The sequence below is a fragment of the Nilaparvata lugens genome, chromosome 9 (assembly GCF_014356525.2).
Source record: "Nilaparvata lugens isolate BPH chromosome 9, ASM1435652v1, whole genome shotgun sequence".
Taxonomy (NCBI): Eukaryota; Metazoa; Arthropoda; class Insecta; order Hemiptera; family Delphacidae; genus Nilaparvata; species Nilaparvata lugens.
Window position 1 is genome coordinate 44,359,280 of NC_052512.1, and position 16,772 is coordinate 44,376,051.

Below are 16,772 nucleotides of genomic sequence, written 5' to 3' on the forward strand. Positions count from 1 at the left end.
ATAATGAATAATAATTAGCGCGTTGTGCTTGGTTGCACCTCTGCTCACTATAGCAGCCACAGCAGTCACTGTTACCAACTTCATTTTGATTTTGCTGCACTGTTGCTCCATATAACCTACTAAGTATTTTGCGTTGCCATGTTGCAAATCTGGAGTGCAGAAAAATTTTTCCCGCACTAGAGCGGAAAAGTGATTCTTTGCGTTCTGTAATCAGTGCAGCAAGGCCTACAGTAACTGTAGGAAAAAATATTTTTCAACTATATTAAAATTTATTTTCTTCAATCAAGAAAATTTCAATTTCTTCGGCATTATTCAGTTCATTCAATAATTTTTATCTTATTTTCAATCACCTATTATTAAATTTATTTTTCAAATGCGAGAATATTGATACTGATGGGCACGCTTCATAAAGAATATTGAAACCCCACCTTATAGGAATAGACACGGCCAGACATCTGTGTAATGCATGCAATGAATAATCCACTTGTCAGCTGATCGATTATGTATAATTCTATAGTCTGATTGATCCTATCTTCAAAGTGGATGATATATATAGTGATATCAGAGTATGGAGCATTTCCTTTTCTTTTTGTATTATCCTTAAAATGCAAAATTCCAAGAAACCTTGTGTATACATCGAAGCGCAGTAGTTGGAAAAGGAATATTCCTGCCAAATCTCATTGAATTCTATCAACGCGTTTGGCCGTAATCGCGTTACATACAAACAGACAAAAGCAAATCGAGTTGAAACATAGACCTCACTACGTTCGGTCAATAATTGTTATGATTTTTGACGCTAGTCTAGACTCTTGAAAACTTGACGTAATGAAATCTTGAAGAATTGAAAATAGGCCTAACCATCCCCGGTTGATCAACAATATTTATGCAAATTTTTATCAGTTGAGTAGTTGAGACGTGATGATGCGTCAAACATAATAATTCTCCTATCCCTACGTGTATAAGCCAGTTCCTTCCTTCATTATAGTATAGATTATTAAAATTTTTAGATATGTTGATGAATATATAGTGAGATGAACTCCAAGTGCCGGTTTCCGAGCTCGGGATTCAGCTAAGTTCTAAACTTTAAACGGCTGGAGTCAGAAAATTGGCTTTCTGAAACTGGGCGTAGTCACGGTTTTTATGATAATCTTCATTTTCTCATATCTATAATTGGAAACGCTTTTCCTTGACGAAATGATGATAATGATGAGGATGATTATTTTTATTATTATTATTGTTATCATTATTATTATTATTATTATTATCCTGTTTGAGGTTTTGCTTGACCACTTTTCCCCTGGGCTCCGACCCCCAAAGCAGAGTGACAAGCGAGTTTACCAGAGTGATTGCTCCACATGTCCATGTGGTAAACAATCATACTGGGTCCGTTACCATTAAATCGTTTGCCCTGAGTAGATGAAATGAACCAAGGATGACAGCCTTCTGCATTTGACCTGCGAGTGCAGTAGCAGCTCTCTCACAGGCTGCAATGGTTTAAAGGTTGACCAAAAACGAGGGTCTCATGCCACCCAAAACTCCTATAATCAACACCACCATTCTTATGGTGGCTGAAAGCAGCCTGGGTTAAGCCTGCGCAGCTCTATTTATAGGTCTTGATATTTTGCCTGTTTTTCCTCCTCCTTGCTGACAATGTTGCCTTCAGCTGGTGCTGAGAACTCGATTACATACATTGTCTTTGCCTCTATGTCAAGGAGGACAACATCAGGCTTTGTGGCTCTTAAAAGCCTGGTGTTGGAGGATGAGTAATTCCAATACACTCGGCACCTTTCATTCCCCACAACAGACTCAATCTCCGGCAGCACTGGTGTTTTGTCAATACCATAAATGAGTGTCTAAGATGAATAATTCTATAGTCTGATTTTACTCTGATATTGGCGTATGAAGGAGGCTCCTTTTTCCTTTTATATTATCCTTGAAATGCAAAATTACCAAAAACCTTGTATATACGTCGACGCGCAATTAAAAAAGGAACATACCTGTCAAATTTCATGAGAATATATTACCACGTTTCGCCGTAAATGTGCAATAGATAAACATTTAAACATTCAAATATTTAAACATTTAAACATTAGGAGAAATGCTATCGACTTGAATCTTAGAACTCACTTCGCTCGGTCAAATATTGAGATGCCCCTTCATAAAAATATTATCGTATGATTATTATGATTTGAGGCTATGTTAATGAATAGAAACATTGAAAAATAAACAGACTGAAAACTAGATGTACTGAAAACTTGATAAGATGAACTCTTAGAATAATATTGAAATGTCCCTTCATAGGAATATTATTGTATAATTATTATGATTTGAGGCTATGTTAATGAATAGAAACATTGAAAAATAAACAGACTGAAAACTAGATGTTCTGAAACTTGATAAGATGAACTCTTAGAATAATATTGAAATGTCCCTTCATAGGAATATTATTGTATAATTATTATGATTTGAGGCTATGTTAATGAATAAACATATTGAGAAATAAATAGTCTGAAAACTAGATGTACTGAAAACTTGATGGAATGAACACTTACCGCTTGTCCGTATCTATTCCCAGTCAGCCATTTTGTATTTGTATCTAGTAATGTATTGCTGGGTCGGGTGTGAGCAATTAAATCTATAGGAACTGCATACTCGTCTTGTAGAGATATCTGAAACAAGAAATAAAATAATTCAAATTATTTTTTCCTACAGTTACGTTGAAAAGTGGCCATTGCTGCACTGATTACAGACCGCAAAGAATCACTTTTCCGCTCTAGTGCGGGAAAAATTTTTCTGCACTCCAGATTTGCAACATGGCAACGCAAAATACTTAGTAGGTTATATGGAGCAACAGTGCAGCAAAATCAAAATGAAGTTGGTAACAGTGACTGCTGTGGCTGCTATAGTGAGCAGAGGTGCAACCAAGCACAACGCGCTAATTATTATTCATTATATATTATAACCAAGGACAACGAGGACTTTAGGATTTTAGGATTAAGGTTTTTAAAACATTTGATGGATTTCAGGCAATTTTACCCATAATTACCCACTTTTCATATTCAATGGTAACTGTAGGAAAAACTTAATGTGAAATACGTGCGCAAAGTTCCTCTGCTGCACTCAAGAAACCATTCCGCCCTCGCCTACGGCTCGGGCGTAAACGTTTCTTTCGGTGCAGCAAACTGTCACTTTGCGCACTAGTTGCACAAATAACTAATCTCAATAATAGACTATATTATTGACTAGCAGCTAACCCGTGCTCCGCAAAGGGCCAATTCCGATAGTCCTATAGCATAGAGGAACAATAGCATAAGTAGATATGCCATGGTATAGGGCGTTTATGTCGCAACTTTTACTGTTATCTCAAGCCGATTACTGTCGAATTTTACTGTTTTGTTGGGGTGAGAATGTATGAACGGCACAATATGAGAGACTACCAGCGTCATAATGCTTCACAGGAAAGAACTACGTGGACTATAGGCTTGAGATAACAGTAAAAGTTGCGACATAAACGCCCTATACCATGGCATATCTACTTATGCTATTGTTCCTCTATGCCTCTAGTGATTCCCACGTTATAATGGCAGTGTTTGATTGGAAATGGTATTATTTATTTATTTATTTATTTATTTATTTATTTACAATGCAAATAACACTAATGTAATAACATTGAAAGATAAAATAATAAGGTAGTCCTTGTGCTATTTTTCTTCCAAATTTATAGGTGACAAAGTCCAAGATAAGGTTACAATTTCACGTGTACAATTTTTATAAAATGTTGGTCCAAACATTTAAAACTATAAATTTGGAATTTAGATGGCTTAAATTGATAAATTAATTAGAAATATTCCACTTAATTACCACATTAACGAATAATATTGAGTTATTTAAGAAATTTGGAACTATTCAAGAAACACAAACTCGTAAACACTGTCCTTGTCTATCAATCAACAACGCTGATAACGCTATCTCTTTCTCGCTTTGCTCCGTGCCAGATTGTTTTTCAACAATGTAGAATTGAGTATTGATTAACAAAATATTTCATCTTGATTATGAAACTATTGAAAAATATGATCTATTGCTTAATAAAATATAATTGAGTATTTCAAACGAGAATGAACAGTTAATATTACATCAATAAACTTGTATCAGCTACCGTCTATAGAAGGCATTGACAAGACTGAGGTTCGGCAACGTTGTTCTGCTATCTTTCTTCACTGTCATTACAACGTGGATCTCACTATGGTTATAATGTGAATTACATCTATATAATAAGAGAGAGTAGGGTTGTGTTTGTTCGTTTGTTCGCATCAAAACATGTCAACTTGTGGATTGCATACCGGAAAAACAGGAATGATTTAGATCTCCAAATTTTGCACATACATTCTAAAAATATCAATCTCGTGCACCTGGAAGCCCAAATTTCAATTTTCCTTCTAGATTTTTCAGAATGAATGTTCAAATTCATCTATGCTACCGTAAATGAAGTTCCATAGGCTACATTGTTGAGCCCAAAGTGTGTTTTTTTATGAGGAGGTTATAATGCTGTTACAAGACTGTCATTTTCGAACGGTTGTGTAGCTCATTGGTAAAATGCTAGCTTACGGAGCGATGGTTCCTCGGTTCGAATCCCGATGCTTCCCAATTTTTTTGTTCTCAATTTTTTCCCTCGAAACGTATTATTATCAATTATTTTTTGAAGGAATTTGTTTTCATTACATTTGAACTTGGATTTCATCAAATAATTATTATTTTTAATGTGAAATTCTGCCACCAGTACAAATGAAATGGAAATAGTCTTAATGCTGTAGGCCTATGATTGAATTTCATAAGAAAAAACATGAATAGATCACAATAAAATAAGTAATATTTATATTCTTCAGTTATAATGTACTATCAGACACGAATTCGCAGTGAAACGAGTATTTTAGGTATTTTGTTTGGAATTGGGAAAACAAAAGGCTGCCTGATTCAAATTAAGGAGGATCCTAATCGAACTAAAATTTATTGATGTATTGGAAAGATCAATATGATTCTGTGAGGTTTTCAAGTATTATGTATTCTTCAGTTTTCTATACTATAATAAAGGAAAGAAATGGCTTATACACATAATGAATAGGGAATTATGTTTGACACATCATCACGTCTGAAATATACTCAACTGATTAATTTGAAATTTAGCATATAGATTCTTAATTAACCGAGGATGGTTATTTATGCCTATTTTCAGTTCTTCAAGATTTCATTACGTCAAGTTTTCAATTTGTCATGCTTCCAGTTGTTGTATAGAAGCAGCTGAACATTTCTTTTAAAAGGGACACTAGATGATAGGTATGATTGGGGATCCTATTCGAATGAAAATAACTGATTCTCTGTCGCATCAAAACCGCACCGATTTCTCAAACCGTTCAAAAGTTATTCTAAATTCAAAGATACTGATAAATCATCCATCTATTCATCATCTTTACTATAATAATGGAAAGAGCTGGCTCATACACGTACGTAATGTAGGAAAATTATGTTTGACACATCATCACGTCTGAACTACTCGACTGATTGATTTGAAATTTTGCATAAAGATTCTTCATTAACCGAGGATGGTTATAGGCCTATTTTCAAATTTCGAATTTTTTATTACGTCAAGTTTTCATTTTGTAGTTTTAAAATAGACCCTTGCGAAGCACAGGGTTTTGGAAAGGCATTGTTTACATGATGAAGGAAAAGGTATAGATTACAATATCCTGGATTTGAATACTGTGAGGGGTGGTAGAAAATAAGAAGAAGGGAGAGAAGGAGGAGAAGGAGGAGGAGGAGGAGAAAGAGGAGGAAAAGGAGAAGGATCTGAAGGGTAGGGACAAGATATGCTTCCCACAAAAGGGTCTTGAGAGATGAGAAAAATGAAATATCACTCACCACCGATCTTGTAAGGAGGTTTCAACACCTTTGTTTATCCCCAAAATTTATCACCCTATAGAAAATACATCTACTTGGGGGTTTAAGTACAGCCATAGATGAAATATAGCATAAGAAAATATTCCATGACGCAGGTGAGTTTATGCTTCAAATTTCTTCTCCGATTACTGTCGACTACTGTCTATTGTTAGTGTGTTGTTGGGAGTGTAAGAAGGGCACAGTATGAGAGACTACCAGCGTCACAATACTACCAAAAAATTGTGTGGTCCACGTTATGATGGCAGTGGAGAAAGATAGGAGAACAACGTTGCCGATCCTCTGTCTTGTCAATGCCTTCTATAGACGGTAGCTTATACAGGTGTATCTCATGTAATATTAACTGTTCATTCTTGTTTAAAATAATAAAGTTTATTCATTTTGTTAAGGGAATATATATTTTTTAATGATTGGATAATAAATTTTCATGACTAAGACCCGGCTGCACAACAACCGGTTAAATCTTAACCGTGATTAATTTTACGAGAACCAATCAGAGAAGGCGTTTTTAAAAGACGGATTCTCTAATTGGTTCTCGTGGAATTAATCACAGTTAAAATTTAACTGGCTGCTGTGCAACCGGCACAAAGATTGAATATTTTGAGAATCAATTACATTTCTTCATTATTGAAACACAGAAAGATAGGAGAACAACGTTGCCGATCCTCTGCCTTGTCAATGTCTTCTATAGACGGGAGCTGATACAGGTTTATTGATGTAATATTAACTGTTCATTCTCCCTTTAAAATATTCAATTACTTTTTATCAAGCAATACATTATAATTTCCAATGATTTCACAATGCATTTTTCTAATCAAGATGAAATATTTTGTTAATTGATCACAAAATTCTACATTGTTAAAAGACGATCTGGCAACAGAGCAAAGCGAGAAAGAGATAGCGCAATCGGCTTTGTTGAATAATAGACAAGGATAGCTATACCATTGCTAATCAAACACTACCATTATAACGCGGACCTAACTATATAATAGTTACTAGCCGTCAGGCTCGCTTCGCTCGCCATATCCGTCTAGCCAGGGGGCTCCGCCCCCTGGACCCCCGACTGGATCGTCCAAGAATGAGATCAGCAGGCTCGCTTCGCTCGCCTGCATTTTTCATTTGAGCATTTTTATCATATGTTAGGACAATTCAGTCGGGGGTAAAGACTAAACGGATATGGCGAGCGAAGCGAGCCTGACGGCTAGTAATATAATATTCCCAGGATTGAAGTAGCAGTGCCCAATCAATTTTTCCGCGATAAATGCATTTAAATCTTCAACTTGGTGTCAACCTAACAAAGTCAACTCAACTTAATGCCAACCTGACAAAATTATTTATGTAGTTGTCTGTTAACAACTGTTTCGAAGAGGTACTCTATCTAGATTATAGTTCTATAGTAACATATGATGTGGAAATTTCAATTATAATTAAGAGATTGGGAGAAGAAGAATATACATGCTGAAAGACGAACTTTAAACCCTTAAAAACAACCCTTAGAGTTAAAATATTGCCAAAAGATTTCTTAGTGCGCCTCTAAAGGGCCAACTGAACATACCTACCAAATTTGAACGTTTTTGGACCGGTAGATTTTTAGTTCTGCGAGTGAGTGAGTGAGTCAGTCAGTGAGTGAGTGCCATTTCGCTTTTATATATATAGATAGAATTTCGTAATCCCGATATACCTCGAAAACTGAGGTAGATACGAGCAAATTTTATTACACATTTTTTGTTGCAAATTTCATGTAGAATATAAATGGTGGTCGGCTGTTACATCATGGACAACCATCTGGAAGAGAAAGAGAGAGGGATTGATTGATTGATTGATTATTAGGGCGGAGTTAGGACTCCTGGTCCTCTCTGCCACACCAATGTTAATCAAATACTGCCATTATAACGTGGACCTCACTATAATATTATACAAAGAACTTTACAAAGTATAAATAATTAATCATTGATAATAGAAATTGAATGCAATTAGAATAACGATAATATAATTAACCGAGCGAAGTGAGGTCTAAGATTAAAGTCGACGGTTTGGCATTTCTCTTAATATTTAAATGTTTATATGTTGCGCATTTACGGCGAAACGCGATAATAGATTTTCATGGAATTTGACAGGTATGTTCCTTTTTTAATTGCGCGTCGACGTATATACAACGTTTTCGGAAATTTTGCATTTCAAGGATAATATGAACGGAAAAAGGAGCCTCCTTCATTCGCCAATATTAGAGTAAAAATCAGACTATAGAATTATTCATCATAAATCAGCCGACAAGTGATTACACAGATGTGTGGAGAAGCCAGTCTATTGCTGTGTTTCCATAAGGTCTATAGTTTCAATCAGGTACTTGTGGATGAGAATACTGCGTGAGGTCTACTGTTCACAGAACTACTAGTATTGTGATGTAACTACATGAATCGGCGGTGTTTCAACAAATAATTGTCAATTCTCTAAGAAGGGTTTAAAAAAATATACTTCCAAACAACACATGTACGGGAGAGAGAGAGAGAGAGAGAGAGAGAGAGAGAGAGAGAGAGAGAGAGAGAGAGAGAGAGAGAGAGAGAGTGAGAGTGACATAGAAACAGAGAGTAAGAAAATGATGGAGAGAGAGGAATAAAGAGCGAGGGGGATAGAGAAAGAGAGAGATTGATTGAGTACATTATTTATGTAGATTACAAATATATACTGGCTTATACACTTATATATAATAGCTTACAATACAGCAAAATTGTAGATGAATTTACATAATATAGATTAGGAAAATAATTATTGAACTGCATATGATATGAAAAAAGCAATTTATAATAGCTATGGATAATATTGTAATGCATGTACATAAATTGGCGGAGCTTTGGACATATCAATGTCCATTCTTCGGAAACAATATTCAGAATATCCTTCCCACTAACTCTTTTAGAGAGAGAGAGAGAGTTTTTTTAGAGAGAGAGAGTTTTTCAGAGAGAGAGAGAGAGTGAGTGAGCAAAAGGGAGAGAGGTAGAGCGTCCGCGAGAGAGAGAGGGTGATAGAGAAATAGGGATAGAGTGAGAGAAGAAGCCAACTGATAGAGCCTTTTCAACAAAGGTTGTATGGGGTGTATAATATATATAAAGGGAAAGTATAGGTATATAGGGTGAAGAGGATATAGATATAGTAGAGGGTAGAGGGTGCTATTATATAGGGTTAGGGGGATGAGAGAACATGGGTACTGTAATTAAACGATAAATTATACCCTCGACAAGGGATGAACTAACAGGGTTGTATTGTTGCCGGCCTCTATGGGTGAACATGATGAGGAGGAAGAAGAAGAAGAGGAGGAGGAGGAGGAGGAGGAGAAGAAGGTGGAGGAGGAGAAGGATGAGGAGGAGGAGGAGGAGATAGAGAAGAAGAAGAAGAAGAGTTGAAGTTTTTTGTTTTAGTCCATTTTCGACATACTGTACTGGCCTCCCTCCAATTCAATACACATGGTTTTGCTCTCCCACTTTCTCTCGCTCTCTCTCTCTCTCACTCTCTCTCTCTCACTCTCTCTTGCTCTATCTTTCTCTATTACTCTCTCTCTCTCTCTTTCTTTGGTAGAGAGTTAGTGGGAAGGATATTTTGAATATTATTTCCGAAGAATGGACATTGATATGTCCAAAGCTCCGCCAATTTATGTAGATGCATTACAATATTATCTATTTTATCTATAGAGTTATTCCAAATTGCTTTTTCCTCCACCTACTGTCTAAAGAACTTACTTTAATCCCTGAAACATAATACTAAAGTGTCACTTTCTCACTCTCGGTACTAAAAAACAGAAAAACTCTTTAAGGAGGAAAAGTGACTCCATTTAAATAACATGGGAAACATCTCTATTTTAAAAATCTGGTGTGGCGCACCTAAACAACTTTCCTTGCCGTTCTGAAAATTGATCACCTGACGCTAGTGTTCACGCGCATTTCAAGTCTACTATTCAGAGATCCAAACCAACTGGTGACAGGACAATAACGCTGGAGACACACAGTCTGCTATCTCTCCATAGTGAATGATTTAATAGAATCAACAGTTGCCAACAGTTTGCAATTGAAATAATCACATTTTCTCGAATTTCGAGCTTATTTTAATTTAGGTGAAAATGTTACTGAACATTAATTGTAGAGATTTTCATGCTCAATCTTTTTCACTTGGAATTTTTCGTTTAAATTGTATCTGAAGCCTGATAATTAGGAATCTAAAATAAAACTTTGCATAGATGGGGCGGAGCTCCTGGAATTTTTACAGATATGGGACTTGTAGCAGTTGATAGAGCTTATCAATGACTATTTTAGGTATAGATTTGATCAAAATCGTTGTAGCCGTTTTCGAGAAAATCTTGAAAAACCCTGTTTTTGACAACATTTTCACCATTTTATCCGCCAACTTGAATTGCATTATACCGAAATTGTTCGTGTCGGTTCCTTATATTGTAAGGACCTTAAGTTCCAAATTTCGAGTCATTCCGTTAATTGGGTACACAGACGCACATACATACATACACACACACACATACAGACCAATACCCAAAAACCACTTTTTTGGACTCAGGGGACCTTGAAACGTATAGGAATTTAGAAATTTGGGAACCTTAATTTTTTTCGGAAAGCAAAACTTCATTTACCTATGGTAATAGGGCAAAGAAAGTAGAAACTTACATTGTAATAGGTAAGAAGGTCTAAGCTCAGATGAGGAAGCATATAGAGTAGTCATTAAACCAACTAAATTCAATACCTCAACCAGACATTTGATCAATAGGCTATATGAAATTTATCTGTTTATTTATGAAGCTATTGTCCTGTCACCAGCTGGCTCAGATCTTTGATCATAAGTAAGTTAGACTTGAGATGCGCGTGAACACTAGCGTCAGGTGATCAATTTCCATAACGGCAAGGAAAGTTGTGTGAGTGCGCCACACCAGATTTTTTATTATTGAGATGGAATATTTTAGTAATTAATAATTAATTCTTCTCCGTTAAAAGACGATCTGGCAAAAGAGCTGAGTGAGGAAGAGATAGCGCTATCCACTTTGTTGAATGATAGACAAGGATGGCAATACCATTGCTAATATAGTGAGAAGGTACCAGGTTTTATATTATTGAGATTCCCTTCTGTGCTATTCTGTGATCTTCCCCTAACCTACCCCTTATAAAATCTTTTCATCCCCTCCACAATTCCATCAAGCCTCCCCTCCCTGCATTTATCACCCTTCCCAACTCTTACCTCTAACCTACCCCTCAGTGTCCCCTCACTCTTTAGTTTTGAGAATGCTGCATGGTATTATTACAGTATTGCTATCCTAGTCTATCATCCAAGAAAGCTGATAGCGCTATCTCTTTCTCGCTATGCTCTGCTGCCAGATCGTCTTTTAACGACGTAGAATATAAATGATCAATTGACCAAATATTTCATCTCTAATATCTGTTTAGTTTTGAGATTGCTGCATGGTATAAATATTATAGTGATGTCCACGTTATAATGACAGTGTTTGACTAGCAATGGTATTGCTATCCTTGTCTATCATTCAACAAAGCGGATAGCACTATCTCTTTCTCACTCAGCTCTTATGCCAGATTGTCTTTTAACGGAGTAGAATTAATAATTAATTAACATAATATTCATTATGAAAAATATAATTTCTTGCTTAATAAAATATAATTGATTATTTTAAACGAGAATGAACAGTTAATATTACATCAATAAACCTGTATCAGCTACCGTCTACAGAAGGCATTGACAAGACAGAGGATGGGCGACGTTGTTCTGCTATCTTTCTTCACTGCCATTATAACGTGGACCTCACTATGAATACTAGTAGTTCTGTGAACAGTAGACCTCACGCAGTATTCTCATCCACAAGTACCTAATTGAAACTATAGACCTTATGGGAATACAGCAATAGACTGGCTTCTCCACACATCTGTGTAATCACTAGTCAGCTTGATTTATGATGAATAATTCTATAGTCTGATTATCACTGTAATATTGGCGTATGAAGGAGGCTCCTTTTTCCTTTTATATTATCCTTGAAATGCAAAATTTCCAAAAACCTTGCATATACGTCGACGCGCAATTAAAAAAGGAACATACCTGTCAAAATCCAAGAAAATCTATTTCCGCGTTCCGCCGTAAATGCACAACATATAAACATTTAAACATTTAAACATTAAGAGAAATGCCAAACCGTCGACTTGAATCTTAGACCTCACTTCGCTCGGTCAAATATAATTGATTCTTTCAAACGAGAATAAACAGTTAATATTACATCATAAACCTGTATCAGCTACCGTCAATAGAAGGCATTGACAAGACAGAGAATCGGCAACGTTGTTCTGCTATCTTTCTCACTGCCATTATAACGTCGACATTACTATAACTGTACTGTATCATATAGAAAAGATATCAGAAGTTGTATTTTTAGGGGAATTTTGAGGGATATTTTGAAGCCCTAGTTCTCCAGGATATTTTGAAGGCCTGGTTCTCGAGGGATATCTTGAAGGCCTGGTTCTCGATGGATATCTTGAAGGCCTAGTTCTCGAGGGATATCTTGAAGGCCTTGTTCTCGAGGGATATTTTGAAGGCCTGTTCTCGAGGGATATCTTGAAGGTCTAGTTCTCGAGGATATTTTGAAGGCCTGGTTCTCGAGGGATATTTTGAAGGCCTGGTTCTCGAGGGATATTTTGAAGGCCTGGTTCTCGAGGGATATTTTGAAGGCCTGGTTCTCGATGGATATCTTGAAGGTCTAGTTCTCGATGGATATTTTGAAGGCCTGGTTCTCGAGGGATATTTTGTAGGCCTGGTTCTCGATGGATATCTTGAAGGCCTAGTTCTCGATGGATATTTTGAAGGCCTAGTTCTCGAGGGATATTTTGGAGGCCTGGTTCTCGATGGATATTTTGAAGGCCTAGTTCTCGAGGGATATTTTGAAGGCCTGGTTCTCGAGGGATATCTTGAAGGCCTTGTTCTCGAGGGATATTTTGAAGGCCTGGTTCTCGATGGATATCTTGAAGGTCTAGTTCTCGATGGATATTTTGAAGGCCTGGTTCTCGAGGGATATCTTGAAGGTCTAGTTCTCGATGGATATTTTGAAGGCCTGGTTCTCGAGGGATATTTTGAAGGCCTGGTTCTCGATGGATATCTTGAAGGCCTAGTTCTCGAGGGATATTTTGAAGGCCTGGTTCTCGATGGATATCTTGAAGGTCTAGTTCTCGATGGATATTTTGAAGGCCTAGTTCTCGAGGGATATTTTGAAGGCCTGGTTCTCGAGGGATATCTTGAAGGCCTTGTTCTCGAGGGATATTTTGAAGGCCTGGTTCTCGAGGGATATTTTGAAGGCCTAGTTCTCGAGGGATATTTTGAAGGTCTGGTTCTCGATGGATATCTTGAAGGTCTAGTTCTCGATGGATATTTTGAAGGCCTGGTTCTCGAGGGATATCTTGAAGGTCTAGTTCTCGATGGATATTTTGAAGGCCTGGTTCTCGAGGGATATTTTGAAGGCCTGGTTCTCGAGGGATATCTTGAAGGCCTTGTTCTCGAGGGATATTTTGAAGGCCTGGTTCTCGAGGGATATTTTGAAGGTCTGGTTCTCGAGGGATATTTCAAAGGCCTGGTTCTCGAGGGATATTTCGAAGGCCTGGTTCTCGAGGGATATTTTGAAGGTCTGGTTCTCGATGGATATTTTGAAGGCCTGGTTCTCGAGGGATATCTTGAAGGTCTGGTTCTCGAGGGATATTTTGAAGGCCTGGTTCTCGAGGGATATTTCGAAGGCCTGGTTCTCGAGGGATATTTTGAAGGCCTGGCTCTCGAGGGATATCTTGAAGGCCTAGTTCTCGATGGATATTTTGAAGGCCTGGTTCTCGAGGGATATCTTGAAGGACTAGTTCTCGAGGGATATTTTGAAGGCCTGGTTCTCGATGGATATCTTGAAGGTCTAGTTCTCGATGGATATTTTGAAGGCCTGGTTCTCGAGGGATATCTTGAAGGCCTAGCTCTCAAGGGGTATTTTGAACCCCATTGAAGGGGACAGGGAGATTTTGTGCCCCCCTAGAGATGAGTTGTGCTAGGCCGCACTTTGATTCATCACCTACCCAATAATTTGAAATCGCTGTCGTATGGGTTTTGAAATGAAATTTTGAATTAAAAAATACAAATATCTTCAAATGTCGAAAAATTCAAAATCACTTAACAAAATAGAAAGAAAGAAACTTGAAGTGAATAATCACATCGTGGAGTAGTTGTTAAACCTAGGGCTGCTTGCTGGCAACTGAATAAGGAGAAAATGATTTCTCCCCTCCACCAATGCCTCGCACTGGGTGGGTGCTCACCCACAGCTGGCTCAGTAAGCACAAATAAATAAATGCTCTCTTTGTTCTTATTCTTCTTCCTAAATGTTAATACTTATTTGCCATTTTATATATGAAAGGGAAATGAAATTTGATTCATAATCAAAATTCGTTTCAAATTGCTCTGTGAAAACACACCCTGTAGTGGGGTCGAGGTCCACGTTATAATAGCAGTATTTGATCAACATTGGTGTTGTTATCCTTGTCTATCATCCAACAAAGCAGATAGTGCCATCCTTTCCCACTTCCCCAACGTTACCAGATCGTTTATCAACAATGTTGACATATATTTATTAATTAACAAAAAATTCACTAAAAAAATATTCTTACTTTCCTTGCCCTATTACCATAGGTAAGGAAAGTATTGCTTTCCGAAAAAATTAAGGTACCCCAATTTCTAAATTTCTAACGTTTCAAGGTCCACTGAGTCCAAAAAAGTGGTTTTTGGGTATTGATCTGTATGTGTGTGTGTGTGTGTGTTGTGTGTGTGTGTGTGGTGGTGTGTGTGTGTGTGGTGTGGTGTGTGTGTGTGTGTGTGTGTGTGTGTGTGGTGTGTGTGTGTGTGTGTGTGGTGTGTGTGTGTGTGTGTGTGTGTGTGTGTGAGTGTGTGTGTGTGTTGTGTGTGTGTGTGTGTGTGTGTGTGTGTGTGTGTGTGTGTGTGTGTGTGTGGTGTGTGTGTGTGTTGTGTGTGTGTGTGTGTGGTGTGTGTGTGTGTGTGTGTGTGTGTGTGTGTGTGTGTGTGTGTGTGTGTGTGTGTGTGTGTGTGGTGTGTGTGTGTGGTGTGTGTGTGGTGTGTGTGTGTGTGTGTGTGTGAGTGTGTGTGTGTGTGGTGTGTGTGTGTGTGGTGTGTGTGTGTGTTGTGTGTGTGTGTGTGTATGAGTGTATGTGCGTCTATGTACACGATATCTCATCTCATAATTAACGGAATGACTTGAAATTTGGAACTTGAGGTCCTTACACTATGAGGATCTGACACGAACAATTTCGATCATATGCAATTCAAGATGGCGATAATGTTGTCAAAAACGGGGCTTTTCGCGATTTTCTCAAAAATGGCTCCAACGATTTTGATCAAATTTATACCTGAAATAGTCATTGATAAGTTCTATCAACTGCCAAGTCTCATATCTGTAAAAATTTCAGGAGCTCCGCCCCATCTATGCAAAGTTTGATTTTAAATTCCCAATTATCAGGCTCCAGATACAATTTAAACAAAAAAAATCAAGTGGAAAAGATTGAGCATGAAAATCTCTACAATTAATGTTCAGTAGCTTTTTCACCTAAAAATGAAAATAAGCTCCAAATTCGAGAAAATGTGATTATTCAATTGCAAACTGTTGGCAACTGTTGATTCTATTAAATCATTCACTATGAAGAGATAGCAGACCTCGTGTGTCCACAGCGTTATTGTCCTGTCACCAGCTGGCTCAGATCTTTGAATAGTAGACTTGAGATGCGCGAGAACACAAGCGTCAGGTGATCAATAACGGCAAGGAAAGTTGTGTGAGTGCGCCACACCTGATTTTTTCTTGATGGATAAAATACAGAGTTGATTGTTTCAAACAAGAATAAACAGTTGATATCACATAAGATATACCGGAATCAGCTATCCTCTATAGAAGGCAGTGGCAAGGCAGAGAATCGGCAACACTGTTCACCCATCTTTCTCTACTGCCATTGTAAGGTGGAACTCACTATAGTGCTCGATAAGCCAGTAAGAGAATCTTCTTTCTATAAAGACAACAAAATCTTCTCCTTCTCTGAGAAGAGAGGGGAGAAATAGAGAGAGAGAGAGAGACAGAATGAGAGAGAGAGTATGGTTGTAAGAAGGGTTGAAGATAACTCCCTTCTTTTAGAAGAGGGGAGAAGAATTGTGAGAGAGTGAGAGAGAGGAAGGAAGAAGGTGAAAGACGAATAGAGAGTGAAAGGGTGAGTGTAAGAAAGAGAGAATGAGTGAGAGAGTTCAAAGGAGAGTGAAAAAGAGAGAGGAAATGATAGGGAGAGACAGATATGATTAGATCAGAGTTATTTATTTATATAAGTTACTATAATTACTGGCTCATACACTTATTTACATGGAATTACGGTGATTCTAATTATTCAACGAATTTTACAAAGTATGAATAATTAATCAATGAGAATAAAGATTGAATGAAATTAGAATAACGTTGATATAAAATTGTAATGTAACTTCATAAATCGGCGGTGTTTCAACATATAAATTGATGTCGATTCTCTAAGAAAGATATAAAAAAATCCTTCTCAACAACAAGATAACAATATACACTGGCTTATACACTTATATATACAATAGCTTAAAATAGAGCAAAATTATAGATGAATTTACATAATATAGACTAAGAAAATAGCTATTGAACTGTATATGATATGATGAAAAAAGCAATTTGGAATAACTATAGATAATATTGTTATGCATCTACATAAATTGGCGGAGCTTTGGACATATCAAGG

General features: G+C 37.1%; 1 protein-coding gene across 1 annotated transcript in view; it reads right to left on the reverse strand.

The window, feature by feature from the left end:
• Positions 1-16,772, reverse strand: part of LOC111059465 — a gene marked incomplete in the record, with an annotated part of 74,724 nt that overhangs the window by 55,038 nt on the left and 2,914 nt on the right. Inside the window, 1 exon segment of the mRNA XM_039435952.1 lies at positions 2,553-2,669. Coding sequence (XP_039291886.1) covers positions 2,553-2,669 — 117 coding nt within the window.